The sequence below is a fragment of the Salmo salar genome, chromosome 10, assembly GCF_965601325.2.
Source record: "Salmo salar chromosome 10, fSalSal1, whole genome shotgun sequence".
Classification (NCBI taxonomy): Eukaryota; Metazoa; Chordata; class Actinopteri; order Salmoniformes; family Salmonidae; genus Salmo; species Salmo salar.
In genome coordinates this window covers 50,583,792-50,600,479 of record NC_138300.1, presented here as the reverse complement: position 1 = coordinate 50,600,479, position 16,688 = coordinate 50,583,792, and the positions used below count along the sequence as shown (strand labels likewise).

The following is a 16,688-nucleotide window of genomic DNA, read 5'->3' as shown; positions in this document are numbered from 1 at the left end:
TTGTTATTCCTTATTCACTGTGATTTATTCCTCTTGTCACTATTTCTATTTAGATGTGTTTTATCTTTAACTCTGCATTGTTGGAAAAGGACCCATAAAGTAAGTATTTCACTATTAGTCTACTCTACACCTGTTGTTTACGAAACATGTGGCAAATAAAAGTGTATTTAATCTTTATCAAAGGTGCACAACTTGTTTGCCTAAGGGACCAGGCTTCAGTGGCCAGGGGGATACACAATCCCTATGTCACAGGTGCTGGTGTACTTGCCTTGTGGCATCAAGCCTGGTTCAAGCCCCAATTTAAGCTGCTCCCCTTCAATCGCTATGCAATCATTGCTCAGTTCTGATCAAATTTAAGCCACAAAAACAGCAGGAAATGACAAAGAAAAACAAAATGTTATATTTTGGCCAGATTTCCCTTAGTAGTTTTCCTTCTCTGTGAATGGAAGTGTGGTTTTGATATGGAGTTGTTGGTCTATAATGTATCTATATTGGAGTGGGGAACAATATTTGGCTGTGCTGCTGGACTGGCTCAGACTGATTGAGGAAAAGTATTTGGCAGTGCTGCTGGGCTGTCCTACACTGTGATTGGCTCAGGTTCTACACAATGCAGCTACCCGTAGTCTAACTGGTATCTGAATTCAGCACGTAACTGGGCCCGCAGCTGAATAACAGAGCCAACTGATTCATGTTTGGGTAGAGCAAGTAGATAGGAAACAGCTCTGACTCAGCAATTACATGGTAGTGTAACCTACTGTAGGTCACTTCTGAACAAAGCTGAATAAAGCCTGCTACTGTACTCACTCATAGTGTGGTTTCATATTCATCAACGTTGTTTATTCTTTGATTGTACATAGAGCATCATGGGGATAGTTGTAGGAAAGTCCAGCAGGTGATCATTGCCATTTACACAGAGTCAATCATTGGAATGCTCATACATGACGTCATAATGAGCTATCTTGCGATGGTCATAATGATGTCAGAAAATGTCTGTACACACAGTGGATACACCAGAATGATCTAGACATATGTTATTTGTTATCCGTGTTCACAACACTAGATCGTAGTTGATAGGTGCCAATTGAAATAAATTTGCTAAAGGTATATAGGCCTAATTACATCTGTCTATACAGAAATAAAAACAATCATTCAGCAGAGAGCATGACTTATCCACAGAGGATCATATGCATCTTTTAAAGCGACAACCCAATCATTCTTTTCTGTTTCCTTGTTTGGACTTCTCTGTCACTAAGACATTAGTCTTCCGGTAGCAGTCTAAGTATAGGCCTTGAATGTGGTCATGATGTGGGTATGACAGAAGACTATTTGAGCACCTGACTTTGAAGCAACCTGTTTGCTTTATGACAATCAAGCAGATGAATTATTGATTGATTGAGAGATTTGTTGGCTTTTCATTACACAATCTGACCTATTCACAAAGTAGGAATACCGGTAGTCTGAAAGGACAGGCTTACAGAACTACTTACATGTAAGAGCTCTAGTGAGTAAGATTTCCAATGTATTTATTATTATTTTGTCAAGTTAACATGAAACCGGAAACTTCTGTATGTGGATTTTTGGGGGAATTTTCTCCATTGTCACCAGTTGATTCTAGTGTGTTCCTCTTCCTTGTTTGATTTTCAACCCTCTTTCTGGTAATAGTCTTGATTTCTCTGCATCCTCTTACTTCATTCTGTGACCAACTCCAGTGGACTACATGGTGTCCAGGTATTATTGGAATGGTGAAGTTATGGGATGGCTTGTCGTATTTCCATGGCAATTTCCAACCATCCACTAGTGGCAACGCGGGTGCCTTGTACCATCTAGTAAATCTGCAATCTATGGCTCTGAACATCGCAGGTTCAATCTCAGTGCCAGGCACTAGTTTTCTGTTTTAACCTAAACTTCAACCTTAGCCCTAATCTTAACCAGTCACAATGAAAATCTAAATTTAACCCTAATACCTAAACTTAACCAAAAATATCTGAATTAATTCATACTGTTAACTGTAGAGGTGAGTTACAGTTTTACATTTCCGCAGTTTGACTGAGAGCTAACAGACGGCAACACACTCCGTAACCTACAGACGGCACCACACTCTGTTGCCTACGACAACTCTCTCCATTTGCCATAGTGCTTGCTTCTCTATGGTGGTTGAGAGATGGTTGTCTCTGATGGTTGAGAGATGGTTGTGTCTCTCTGATAGTTGAGAGATGGTTGTCTCTCTCTGATATTTGAGAGATGTTTTTTGTTTCTGATGGTTGTCTCCCTCTGATGTTTGAGATATGGTTGTTGATATGGTTATTTAACTAGGCAAGTCAGTTAAGAACAAATTCTTATTTACAATGACGGCATACCGGGGAACAGTGGGTTAACTGTCTTGTTCAGGAGCAGAACGACAGATTTTTACCTTGTCAGCTCGGGGATTCAATCCAGCAACCTTTCAATTACCGGCCCAACGCTCTAACCACTAAGTTATCTGCCAGCCGGAAAAGAAATAAGGTCACTAATTAGTAAAGAACTCCCCTCACCTGGTTGTCTTTTTTTAGCTGTTGATGACTTTGCAAATGCTACAGTGCCTTCAGAAAGTATTCATACCCTTTGACTTATTCCATGTTTTGTTGTGTTACAGCCTGAATTGAAAATGTATTAAAAATAAATAAAAAACACACCTGTTTACACAGCGATATATTAGCAGCGATATATTAGCGATATATCAGCGATATATTAGCTTCGCACATCTGGATTTGGGGATTTTCTCCCATTCTTCCTTGCAGATTTTCTGAAACTCTGTTAAGTAAGATGGGGATCACGGTGAACAGCAATGAAGAAATCTTTGCAAATGTATTGAAATACATAAATATCTAATTTACATAAGTATTCACACCCCTTTGCCATACATGACACTCCAAATTGAGCTCAGGTGCATCCAATTTCCTTTGATCATTCTTTGGCTTGAATGCAAAACACTATGTCTGAAGAAAACCAGGCACAGCTTATCACCCGTCTAACACCATCCCTAACGTGAAGCATGGTGGTGGCAGCATCATGCTATGGGGATGCTTTTCAGCGGCAAGGAATGGGAGACTGGTAAGGATAGAGGGAACAATGAATGAAGCTAAATACAGGAAAATCCTTGATGAGAACCTGCTTCAAAGTGCAAAAGACCTTACACTGGGACGAAGATTTACGTTCCAACAGGACTGACCCTAAGCATACAGCCAAAGCAACACTGGAATGGCTTCAGAACAAGAATGTGAAAGTCCTTGAGTGCCCCAGCCAAAGCCCAAACTTGAATCCCATTGAAAATCTGTGGAAAGACTTGAAGATTGCTGTTCACCGCCACTACCAATCTAACTTAACAGAGCTTTAGAAAATCTACAAGGAAGAATGGGAGAAAATCCCCAAATCCAGATGTGCAAAGCTGATACAGACATATAATCGCTGCCAAAGGTGCTTCTACAAAGTAATGATTCAAAGATGTGAATACTTATCTAAATTAGGTATTTCTGTATTTCATTTTCAATACATTACCAAACATTTCTAAAAACATGTCATTATGGGGTATTGTGTGTAGATGGGTGAGAAAAAACTATATATTTAATCAGTTTTGAATTCAGGCTGTAACAACAAATTGTGGAATAAGTCAAGGGGTATGAATACTTTCTGAAGGCACTGTATATAATCCTAAATAGTGTAAGTTATAATATATTAATGATAGAGTATAGTCACATTTAATTTGCTCTGTTAAACCTTCCCTTTGGGATGACTTTGATAGCAGCAGTAAGTCTATTTCATGTTATGTGGGATCGCTAAACGATCAGTCTCACGATAGCAGAACTGGGCTTGGTTAAAATCCTGGATGGGAGACCGAAGGGAAAGGGAAAAGGGATACCAGGTCAGTTGTACAACTGAATACATTCAACTGAAATGTGTCTTCCTCTGAATCAGAGAGGTGCAGAGGGCTGCCTTAATCCACAACCACGTCTTCGGCATCCGGGGAACAGAGTAGATGTAGATAAATCAATTCTCCAATAGGAAGTCCTGCCCAGCCAATAGTTTTTTTTTCTGATAGTGGATATAACATTGAAGATCTGATGTAGTTTTAAAGGTACAAATTAAACATAAACAAGGTTTTTCTGTTTTTTTATTTTTTTATTTCACCTTTATTTAACCAGGTAGGCAAGTTGAGAACAAGTTCTCATTTACAATTGCGACCTGGCCAAGATAAAGCAAAGCAGTTCGACAACATACAAAAACACAGAGTTACACATGGAGTAAAACAACATACAATCAATGATACAGTAGAAAAAATAAGACTATATACAATGTGAGCAAATGATGTGAGATAAGGGAGGTAAAGGCAAAAAAGGCCATAGTGGCAGAGTAAATAAAGTATAGCAAGTAAAACACTGGAATGGTAGATTTGTTATTTGAAGAAAGTTCAAAGTTAAAATATAAATAATATGGTGCAAAGGAGCAAAATAAATAAATACAGTAGGGGAAGCGGTAGTAGTTTGGGCTAAATTAGAGATGGGCTATGTACAGGTGCAGTGATCTGGGAGCTGCTCTGATAGCTGGTGCTTAAAGCTAGTGAGGGAGATAAGTGTTTCCAGTTTCAGAGATTTTTGTAGTTCGTTCCAATCATTGGCAGCAGAGAACTGGAAGGAGAGACGACCAAAGGAGGAGTTGGCTTTAGGGGTGACCAGAGAGATATACCTGCTGGAGCGCGTGCTACAGGTGGGTGCTGCTATGGTGACCAGTGAGCGGAGATAAGGGGGGACTTTACCTAGCAGGGTCTTGTAGATGAATGTTGAAATTTGGTTACCATGACAACAAAATCCTGTGGTCTAAATGTTATCCTGTTGATGACTTTTTTCAAATCCAATGTATTTTCCACGTAGATTCCATGTCACAATACATTGATAAATGACCTTGAAACAACGTTGATTCAACCAGTTTGTGCCCAGCTACAGCATGCATTCAAAACAAACACATAAACAAATGCCCGTGACATGGAGATGTGCACACACACACACACACACACACACACACACACACACACACACACACACACACACACACACACACACACACACACACACACACACACACACACACAGTATGTGAAGATACATACATACATACATACATACATACATACATACATACATACATACATACATACATACATACATACATACATACATACATACATACATACATACATACATACATACATACATACATACATACATACATACATTCACACATCTAACCACAACACACGGCACAAAAAGCTGTCATTATAACAACGAACAAAACTGATTTGTCAGCCAGAAACTGTCACCATATCATGTGTGCTTTGCTGGTGTGTTTATGTTTTGCATCATTAACATTTATGCCAATCAGCAGTGCCATCTCCCTGCCAGGCCGTTGTGTGTGTGCAGGCCATCATTATAGAAGTCTATGGTGGAGGTGTCCAATTCCCGGTACCCTATCCGGTGGCCGGGGATGCTTCAGGTAGCTACCCACCACCAGTGGACCAGCACATTACACTTTCCCCACTGCACGGCATCCGCGGAGGCGGATGTGAAGAGTGGTCGGAGGGAAAACACACAGGTCTATCTCCCTGATACTCTCCCGCACCACCGCTCACGGCCCACTCACTCATGCTCATTACACACACACAATGGAAGATGTGTTCCCCTGCTCGCTCCTCACAGAGCTCATACCTGGGCCACATAGGCCCTTTGCAGCAGCCTCAACCCCAGGCCACTCGGAAAGGGGAACACAAATAATGTTGCACGTGCAATCCGGTCATTTTCCTGCCGTGATGGGCCAAGTGAAACGACATATGACAGACCATCCTACGCCCAGCTCTTTGAAGTTAGGGAGGACTATAGATTATGAGGGGGACAGCTTTAGGATGGGATGACAACTGATGCACATGACTCATGACTCATTCAATCTGATTTGTCTTTGTGTGTGTGTGTGTGTGTGTGTGTGTGTGTGTGTGTGTGTGTGTGTGTGTGTGTGTGTGTGTGTGTGTGTGTGTGTGTGTGCGTGCGTGCGTGCGTGCGTGCGTGCGTGCGTGCGTGCGTGCGTGTGCGTCATCTTCCCTTGTGTGTGCTGCTATGTCTTCACGGTGAAGGTGAAGACATAGCAGACAGCCTGGACTAACAGCCATGTTTGTTTAGGATGAAAGGACCGAAGATAAATACAGTGATTAATACAGTGATTAATACAGTGATTAATACAGTGATTAATACATTGATTAATACAGTGATTGGTGCAGTGATTAATACTGTGATTAGTGCAGTGATTAATACAGTGATTAATGCAGTGGTTAATGCAGTGATTAAGACAGGGATTAAGACAGGGATTAAGACAGTGATTAATACAGTGATTGGTGCAGTGATTAATGCAGTGATTAAGACAGGGATTAAGACAGTGATTAATACAGTGGTTAATACAGTGATTGGTGCAGTGATTAATACAATGATTAATGCAGTGATTAATGCAGTGATGAATACAGTGATTAATGCAGTGATTAATACAGTGATGAATGCAGTGATTCATACAGTGATTAATACAGTGAATGGTGCAGTGATTAATACAGTGATTAATGCAGTGAATAATACAGTGATGAATGCAGTAATTAAGGAAGTGATTAAGACAGTGATTAATGCAGTGATTAATGTGGTGATTAATGCGGTGCTTAATACAGTGACACTGCTGCTGGATGACTGGGCCTTTCGTCATGTTATGTGTGTTACTTCAGGATTGGGATTATCATTAGTTTAACACTATATTGCTACTTTATACAGAACATTACAGAATGGATAGAGAAGGTCATTGAGCCCATGTGGGTGTCATGGTTTTATGGCATATTACAAACTGGGTGGTTCGAGCCCTGAATGCTGATTGGTTGACAGCCGTGGTATATCAGACCGTATACCACGGGTTTGACAAAACATTTATTTTTACTGCTCTGATTACGTTGGTAACCAGTTTATAATAGCAATAAGGCACCTTGGGGGTTTGTGTCGTGCCTAAGAACAGCCCTTAGCCTTGGTATATTGGCCATATACCACACCCCCCGTGCTTTATTGCTTAAGTATAATCCCCAACAGATTCTATGTACGAAGCACTCACCATATCTAGCATGAGCATGGACGATTGTCTCTACATAGTAAGATGTAGTGGCCCTTGTGTCCTGAGAACTGAAACACTTTCCAGTGGGATTTAACATATTTACTTTGTCTGCAGGCTTTGATCCATTGTAATGAAGATGCTTGAACAGAATCTCTCTCCCTCTCCCACGCTCTCTGTAGTTGTCCGGAGCGTACTGTGCCGTTTTCCCAGCTCCGTAGGTAGGACATGTGGAAACACAAGGGTTAGAAACAAAAGGGTTAGAATTAGGTTTAGGGTTGTCACGCCCAGGGGCGGAAATCCCGGGGGGGACGGGGGGGACACGACCCCCCCATCCTGGGAAAAATATGATTTGTCCCCCCCAATGTATCACTGAAACATAACTATGTCATTTAAATAATATTAATAATACGCAATGAAAGCAATTGTGCTGATTATAGACACTTAATAGCGCGTTTTTAAGTTTCAAAAGATTGCGACCCCCCCACCCTTTGCCTCACAATGGTTAGATCCACTGCCAGTTCCTTATTTGGCAAGGTAACAGAGGGGTGGTATCCACTGTCTGAAAGGCACTCAATGAACGTAACTGACGTGAGGTTAATCCAGTCAATCGCGCACACACACTAGCTGAATATGCAGAGCTAGCGGGCAAATATTAACTATTAAGCTAGCTAGTACCTATTCCATTTATGTGGCCTCGTCAAAGATGGAATCTTTGCTATCGTCAATTTATTCCAAGATCAGCATGCAGATGATGTAAGTTAGTGCTTCAAAGTCCCTGTGATAAGGTTAGCGATAAACTGAAGTCCAAACTGAACAGAACTACACTCTCTTCTACCATTGTCTTAAATATATTTAATGGTCTCGTTGCAAAAGCTAAATTGTCGCAAGGGAACTTTTATTTATTTATTTTATTTCACCTTTATTTAACCCGGGTAGCAAAGATTATAGCAAACACCACTGAAACGGAATTGGTGCTCGCTAGCTTCGCAAATTCAGCTATTGTTGGAAGCCAGCCAATATGAAACAGACTATTAAAATTACAAAAGGTTGCAGCATATGTTGTGTAAATGGTGAACTCATACAGCTATCAACTCTTGTCATTTTAATCCGTTTCACATTTGCTAGCTACCTTTTAGATCGAAGCCCAAATAGAATGATAAAAGATAAGATGATAGAAGCCCATCTCCTACTGTAAATAACCTACACACTGTGTGTGTGTGTAGCCAGCCAGCCAGGTAGAAAAATGGCAGAAAAATAAAAGACGGACATCAGAGTATTTTTCAGTACACCAAAACGCAAAGTAAGAACCCTAGTAGCCTAATATCTCAAAGACTAGTTGATAAAATGTTCATAAGAAAGAAATTAAATTCTAATGGAAATGTTTCACAATGATGTCATTAGGCAGAGCAGGCAACAGATGGCACACAGACAGCAGAGTTGGGGACAGATATGCAGGGACAGACTGGCAGAGACAGGGAGTCTCAGCTAAGTTTGTTGAGTCTTTGTTTGGCAACATTATGAAAGGTTCTCAATTTTTTTTACTTGTATAATAGGAACATAATTGGAAAATGCCATGGATACCCCCACTCTCAACTTAAACTGGTGACTGAACTAAGATTTGTTAAAGGCAATGGTATTGCTGTTGTGATTAGTTGTGTAGTTTTGGGTACCGGTAGTTAGGAGTACGGCAAACACCTTATTTCTTTGGTTCCTCAATATACATTTACCATATTAAACGTAGGCTATGTGTTACAGCACTACTTTTGGTGTCCCCCTCAGGAATTGCTCTTGAGAAAATTTCATGTAATTGTCCCCTCCAAAGTTGATATCAGATTTTCGCCCCTGGTCACGCCTACTCCCACTCCCCCTCTCCAGTGGTCGACATCACCGGTCTACTAACCACCGGCCCTGGCAACCATTATTACGCACACCTGCACCCCATCATTATGCACACCTGGACCTAATCAGCACCTTGATTACCTTCCCTTTATTTAGCCCTCAGTAGCCTCAGTCATCAGACAGTTTTGTTTTACGTTCTCTTGTTTTGTTAATCTGCATTTATTAATTGTGAAACTCTCCTTCTGCACCCGCTTCCTGACGTATACGTAACAAGGGTTAGGGTTAGGAGCTAGGGTTCGTTTTAGGGTTAGGAGGTAACCTTAGGTTTAGGGTTAGGGTACGGGTTAGGTTAAGGGGAAATTGGATTTTGAAAGTGTGTCCCCACAATGTTAGTTGTACAAGACTGTGTGTGTGTGTGTCCCAATGTAAAACAAACTTCTGCAGCAGATATGGAGGACAAAAATGGAGAGAGAGAGAAAGAGAGAGAAAACACAAACAGACCCCACAGAGCCCCAGGACTGCAACACAATTACACCCAAACAAGAAAACAAAAAGATAATTACTTGACACATTGAAAATAATTTACCCAAAAACAGAGCATACTAGAACGCTATTAGTCGCTAAACAGAGAGTACACAGTACACAGTACCCCACAGGAGGTTGGTGGTACCTTAATTGGGGAGGACGGGCTCGTGGTAATGGCTGGAGTGGAATGGTGTCAAATACATCAAACACATGGTTTGATGCCATTCCATTTGCTCCACTCCAGCCATTATTATGTGCTGTCCTCCCCTCACCAGCCTCTACTGCAGTGCACAGTGCCCTCTTAAACAACAATACTTGAGTCAGCAGAGAATATCACAGTAATGCAGCAAGAGGACTGAATCTGAATAGGGCTGCATGGTCATTACGTAAATGTGGAAAGATGAGGGAGTCATGTTTGTATTTCATTAGATGGTGTTTTATTAAAACAATAAGGAGTCAGCTCAAGTATTTTAACAAAACACTAAGAAAATACTTTAAGGGTTACAGTATCATAGTACAATGACTTGTATCTATTAGCTTTAGGTACAGTATTTTACCTGCTATATTTTCCCTTGCACCGAGGAGAAAACAGTTAGGTGGAATGTAACATTGTAACATGCAGTTAAGGCAGAACATAACGTATCAGGTTGTAAACTAAATGTGTTAAATTCAAGTATCAGTTTTAAAACAAAGTCAACTTACATACATAAACAATATTGCCAGTGCTATTTTCTGAGGTCAATAACAGAACATCATTTATTAAAACTGGAATCCTTAATGGTGAAACAGCCACATCCATTCACGATATTACAACAACAAAGACATTAATGCAAACAACAACCCTTTTTTCCCCCTCGGACATCACTGCACACGTGATAGAACAGCCCAATATGTACCATGCTGCTGCAGCCCAATATGTACCATGCTGCTGCAGCCCAATATGTACCATGCTGCTGCAGCCCAATATGTACCATGCTGCTCTGCACCAAAAACCCTGACAATGTGGCAGCCAATGGCGCTGTTTCCCCCTGCTGCGGATTCCATCTTTAAATTAGCTCTTAGAATAAATACAACTAAAAGGATTGGTTTTCTCTGAACTTACAAAAGTAATGTCAAAACAATCAGAGGCAGAAGAAAACATTTCTCAATAACATTTCTCAATAAAGATTCCAGGATGCAATAAATTAAATAAATATTAAAATAAATAAATAAAAAGTTACATTTAAAATACATTTAAAAGTTTTATTCCAGAAACTATTTCAGCTGATGTCTTATCAGAGCTCAGTGGTCCTTTCTTTCAGAAGTACTGTGGGGTTGACATCGTTGCTCCCCGACTGTGCTGTACTGGAATTGATGGTATTGGATCTATTGTCTTCTACGTCGGGCACATGAAAGGATGCCACAGGGCAGGGGCCCTTGACGTTGCTGCACACCAGCCTCTGTAAGGACGCGGTGTTGATGATGTCAAAGCCGATGCTCCCGCCAAAGGTGCTGGGCTTCCAGTACTCTGGTGAGCAAATGGGGTTTCCCATCAGGCCTTTCAGAGAATAGGGGGCACCCATCTCCACCATGGTCTCCCCAAAGATGGCATTGGTTCTGGGCTTCTCCACCAGCAGACCTGGGTAGAGCTCCACAGCATCCACATGCCCATACATCTCCTCCAGCTCTGCAGCCATCTCCTTTTCTCCTGGGAAACACACAGAGAGGAAAGTGTTCCGTTAGTTACTCAACCTGGCTTCTAAAGGAAATGTTACGTTAGTTACTCTACTCAACCTGGCTTCTAAAGGAAATGTTACGTTAGTTACTCTACTCAACCTGGCTTCTAAAGGAAATGTTACATTAGTTACTCTACTCAACCTGGCTTCTAAAGGAAATGTTACGTAAGTTACTCTACTCAACCTGGCTTCTAAAGGAAATGTTACGTTAGTTACTCTACTCAGTTTGAGAGCTGTTTCACAAGGATTTAGAGAGTACGTTTGACAGTCTTGATGCAATACAATATACATGGAAACAGATTCAATCTAAAAGTCCTCCAAACATCTCACTCTTTTACACTGTATCTCTCACACACACAGAAACCCTTCTGGTTAATTCTCACACTCTTATTAAAGAAAATCTTCCTCTTTCTGTGAGGCAGTGCAGAGCCTGTCAACCCCCCAAACACTCCTCTGTTTAGACCTGGCACTCTGCCATCACTAACTGCATTCTGGAACGAAAGTGCACATCTGTTTGCCCCACTGTAGGTTTACTCCAATATAAAACTTATTGGAGTACTTACTATCCCTATACAGGATCTACTGTATCTCCCCAGGCCAGTTTTTTTACTATTTCAAAAAGTTTAAAAAAATGTCACAGTTAAAATGCAAATGTGAACTATGATATAGTATCAGTAACAACTAGAGACACCTTTAGTTATTAGAGTTATTTAGTACCAGTCTTAACTGGTTTTAATGATTTCCTGTCCAAACAGGATAGTAGGATGTTACACCTTCTACTGTTAAACGGAAATTACACGAATTCATCACTACATAATCATCTAACTCAATCTCAATGCTTACAGGGTGATCAGTGTTTATGTTATAGCTGTGATGCTAATGGTGGTTCTCTCACCTGTGAGGTCTTCGAAGGAGGCGTATGGCTTCATGGAGAAGCGTTTCCTATAGGCGTTGAGGGACTGGTAGCGCATCTGTCTGCTGTTCTCTATGGACTTCAGAGCTACCATCATCACTGCAGGGGGGACGTTACGACCTCCAGCAACCTGAGGACGGACAAGGGATAGGAAGTAAGTCGACCAGCCTCAAACAACAATGAGTTTCTCTTTATTTTGAATTACTGACATTCCCTCAGAGTAAACACTGAGGTAAAATAGTTGGATTAAGTTTGCTTAAAACACAATAACATGCAACATCGTCCACCCATACTTCGGCCACCTCAACTGGCCACTCAGAGCCCACAACTTAAATCCCACGCAGAGAGTCTCTTACCCGTCCAGCGATCTGCTTGGTGAAGGATTCCACTAGGTTGGAGATGCCGTGTGTGGTGACCACAGAGGTGTTGAAGACAAACTGTGGGTAGGAGTAGACCTGCTCCTGGATGTGGAAGGCATCAGGCATCAGTGGGTGCCAGTGGTACAGGGTGTTGAACTCTGACGAGATGCGGTTCTGATACTGGAAACGCTCTTTGAAGAGAAGCTCTGGGTCGAACTTCAGCTTGAAGTTGTAGCCGCTCAGGTGCTGCACGTAGTCCTCAATCACAATCTTGATGGTCTCACCTATAAGAAGGAGCAAGGGGAGGGACAATTAGTTAGAGTCTTTTGTTTTCGTTATATTATTTATTTCTTCACCTACCCTTTTACAAGATAGAGCAGTTAGTTAGAAGTTATTAAAAACCTCCATAAAGTCAATTTTAAAATAATGTCTCAGTATTATCAATTCTCACCTACCCCTATTTGTATGGTACCACTGAACTGCCGACACATCAGCCATATTAACAAAGTGACCGACCGACAACTTTAGGTAGCAGCCATTAACACTTAACTATAGAGAAGTTCATGTGAAGGAGAATACCAATCCCTGTAGTCAGACCCATCCAGAGGTAGTGGGGTCATACTTCGGTTCATTAGCTCGCAATATAATCAAATATTGGATCTAGATGTCTCTATTTTAGAAACAAAAAACAGCTGTTTGCAAATTCAGCTAACCTACAGTATTTGATGGGCACAAGTTACAATACACTATGTTAATTCAGATATTATGTAAGATCTGACCACATGAGTATAACCCCATCATATAATTATGAGCAGCAAGTCCTACACCTCTTTTTTCCACATGCTGCTCGCTTAGACTACTCACCAATGAGAATGAGACGCGATGTCTGGAAGAGCCTATCATCATCCCAGTCCGGGTGGACCTCCTTCAGGACATCACAGACGCGGTTGTGTTCCCTCAGCCAGATAGTAGCGTACATCATGAGACCAGGCACCAGGCCGAACGCCTCATGGCCCACAGCGAAGCGGTGAGACTCAGGGACATGGGGAGGGTAGTGCATATCAGCCCCTACCTCTTTCACCGTAGGTGGGTACACCTCTCCATCCAGCACCTAGAGAGAGCAAAGGTGAGAGAAGAGACCGTCAGCTGGAGCTGTGACAAACAGTATAAGTTCAGTGATGTTCAAGGTGGTTTATGGTTGACAAGATCTGTTCAGTACCTGAAACTTCAGCTTGCCATCCTTGAAGAGCCGCAGTTTGTGTTGCCTCTCAAGGTTTTCCCCGTAGATGTGACCAAGGTCCACCTGGAAAACAAGCATCGAAATCAGTCACATAGGCCTATATACATACATCTTCTTTCAGTTAACTCCATCTCTCTGGGTGAAACCATGTTGTATTGTTCAGTGCATGTCTGTTGTGTGCTGTGCTGTGCTGTGCTGTTGTGTGCTGTGCTGTTGTGTGCTGTGCTGTGCTGTGCTGTGCTGTGCTGTGCTGTGCTGTGCTGTGCTGTGCTGTGTAGTTATGCATATATGTATGTACTCTACCCACCCCGTGGCCCTTGGCTTTAGTGAATGCCGGCCCCATCTTCTGGTCAGATTTGAAGAACTGGTGGGTGAAGTGTTGGGCGAAAAAAGCAAACATCAGGCTGGAACCCTGGGGGTCGGGGATAAATTTCCTCCTGATCAGGAGCTTCTCAGCCAGCATCTTAGCATCAGGTAGCTCTATCTTACCTGCATGGGGGAAATACAATATTTCTGTCAATTTAGAGAACCTCACTTTCAATTTGAGCTTATACCTGGAATGAATTACTAATCATGACTAAGTTATGGTTTGATTGTTTTTCTTTATATATCTTTCAAATGAACATTTTGCATGGAAACAACCTAACCTGATCCTATGTCCACCAAACCAAAAGCAAGCCTCTGTGAGGTAACAGTATCAAAAAGTGTTGCCTTATATCCGCCATTGCAAAATCTCTGTGTTGAAATCAGTGAAACATCCTTTCTCATTACAATTAGTATGCTACAATCACTGCATGGGAATGCCACTAGAATGCCGGTGTGGCTCAGTGAGTATGAATTTGTGCTGTGATTTTGCATCATCGAAAACCTCCGCGAAGCAGCCAACTCTACGCTACAAGGACTGTCAGGCATGTGCATGATGTAATGGAGGTTTTTAAAAGAAATCTGAGAGAACAGGTTTGGAGAGAGAGAGAGAGAGAGAGAGAGAGAGAGAGAGAGAGAGAGAGAGAGAGAGAGAGAGAGAGAGAGATTACCTACGACTCCCATAGGGGTTGGGCAATCCTTGGGCAGAGGAGGGAGGGTGCGTGTGTAGTAGGACAGGTTGGAGTAGGCTTCCCAGCTTTTATAATTATAGTCCGCATTGAAGGTCGGTGGACTGTCGATCAGATGAGAGCGGGCTTGAGAGAGAGCGAGAACAAAATTGATTAACATGAACTCAAAATAAACAGGGATGACTTTCTATGTTATTGTAACCCTAATTATCAAATAGTTTTGACAAAGCAAAACTTCACATCAATAGTTTTGACATTGTCAAATGGCAAGAGAGTAAAGCTAATGAAGACTATGACATTATTGAACTCAACTCACATGTCAGAACATATCTCATGATAGCATCCCTGAGGAATGAAATGCTGTTGATGATGTTCCAGAACGCCTTGTAGTTGGTGAGGAGATAATGCACTGTGTTCGGGGTAGGCTTCAGAGACACTTTAATCCACGTGAAAAATTCAGCTGTCAAATCCGAATAAAAACATATTAATTAAGAGTCTAGAGAGAAAAGATTGAGTTGTTTTGATGTTGATTTTTATACAGCTATCGGTATATATTGGATGTACGTTACGTTGTGTGCAGTTGTGGCCATAGAATCCAGTGCGTGTGCAGTCGCACTCATAGTCCTCTGAGCCCATGGCAGTACACACGCCGCGGTTCAGGCATGGTTGCGAACAGCAAGGGTTGCCTGCATAGACACATTTTTGGTTAGGTTAGACTGAGTGTGATAAAAATTATGATCACAAAAACGTGTCATTATCTGATCATTTCTATGTACATATAGACCTACATACTGTATCAAATCATTCACATAGATAGGCCTATATATCCAAATATAGCCTAGGCTATCAAATCCAAAATATGTTTTTTGATATAGCATAAAAAGAAACTCATAATGCTTCGATAGCTGATTGAATAATGGTTAGAAGAGTCAATACCATTTTTAGACACATTTTGTTAACACGTTGCACATATGATATGTTCAAACGAACACATTTAAACTGAATCAAAGTTTAATAACTTATATCTCATCATGTTCTTACCTCCTTCGCAGACAAATATTATGCCCAGAGGCAGAAATAGAAGCGCGGATATGATTCCGTTCATTCCAATGTCTTTTCTCGACAGCGCAACTCTGTTTTTCTCTTCCGTTTGAGGTATCCAACTCTGAGGTTGTGAATGAACCTGTGTGCGGCGAGGACACGTTTTATAATACTTGATGTGGGCGTGAATTTGACAGACTGAGCTATTGGCTCAACCTCTGGTCTTTATCGATAGATTACGATTTAGAACTGACCAGTGGAAATATTTGTAATGAGGATTTAACACCAATTTTGGTAATAATAAACAATCTCAGTCAAATGAATATTAATTAAGCTATAGGAAATAATCAGCAATTACTCACAATTATTCATAGACCTAATGATGGGGAAGAGTGGGGTAAATAGAGACAAAGTAAATTAAGCTAACCTTGTTTATAGGAAACCATACCCCAAATTAATAATTTGACCAAATGTGTTGGAAAAGGTTATCATTTCATATATTATGTGAAGGAAGAAACCACGTAGAAAAAGTTGTAAGCAAGTTAGGTCCAAAAAACAGATTTTCACCAAGTCAAATTAATTTATTGTGTTAGAGGTTTCTTGATGCTTGTTTCTAAACCAAAACAGATCATTTTAAGATTGTTCTATACATCAGTTGGGGTCTCTATATATGAGGTCCTAAAGCTAGCATGAAAGCTCATCCTTGTAGCTGTGTGGGCTAATATAGTCAAAATGTTTGCCTTAGGGAAGGTTGAGCCAATGACCTTGGGGTAAACTGAGCCAAAGGTTGAGCCAATTGAAATGTTTTCATCCCAAGCATCATGCAAGGCAATATCGCTGGGATAT

At 41.2% G+C, this 16,688-nt stretch overlaps 1 protein-coding gene across 1 annotated transcript; it reads right to left on the bottom strand.

Moving 5' to 3' along the window:
- Positions 1-9,936: 9,936 nt before the first annotated feature.
- On the bottom strand, positions 9,937-15,966 carry ptgs2b (prostaglandin-endoperoxide synthase 2b). The gene is made up of 10 exons (XM_014123554.3): positions 15,843-15,966; positions 15,371-15,487; positions 15,118-15,261; positions 14,784-14,927; positions 14,057-14,238; positions 13,729-13,812; positions 13,374-13,620; positions 12,507-12,793; positions 12,133-12,280; positions 9,937-11,209 (listed from the first exon to the last, which is right to left on the bottom strand). Exons 1-10 carry the CDS (start codon positions 15,904-15,906, stop codon positions 10,797-10,799), a joined length of 1,830 nt encoding a protein of 609 aa, XP_013979029.1. The 5' UTR covers positions 15,907-15,966; the 3' UTR covers positions 9,937-10,796.
- Positions 15,967-16,688: the final 722 nt, after the last annotated feature.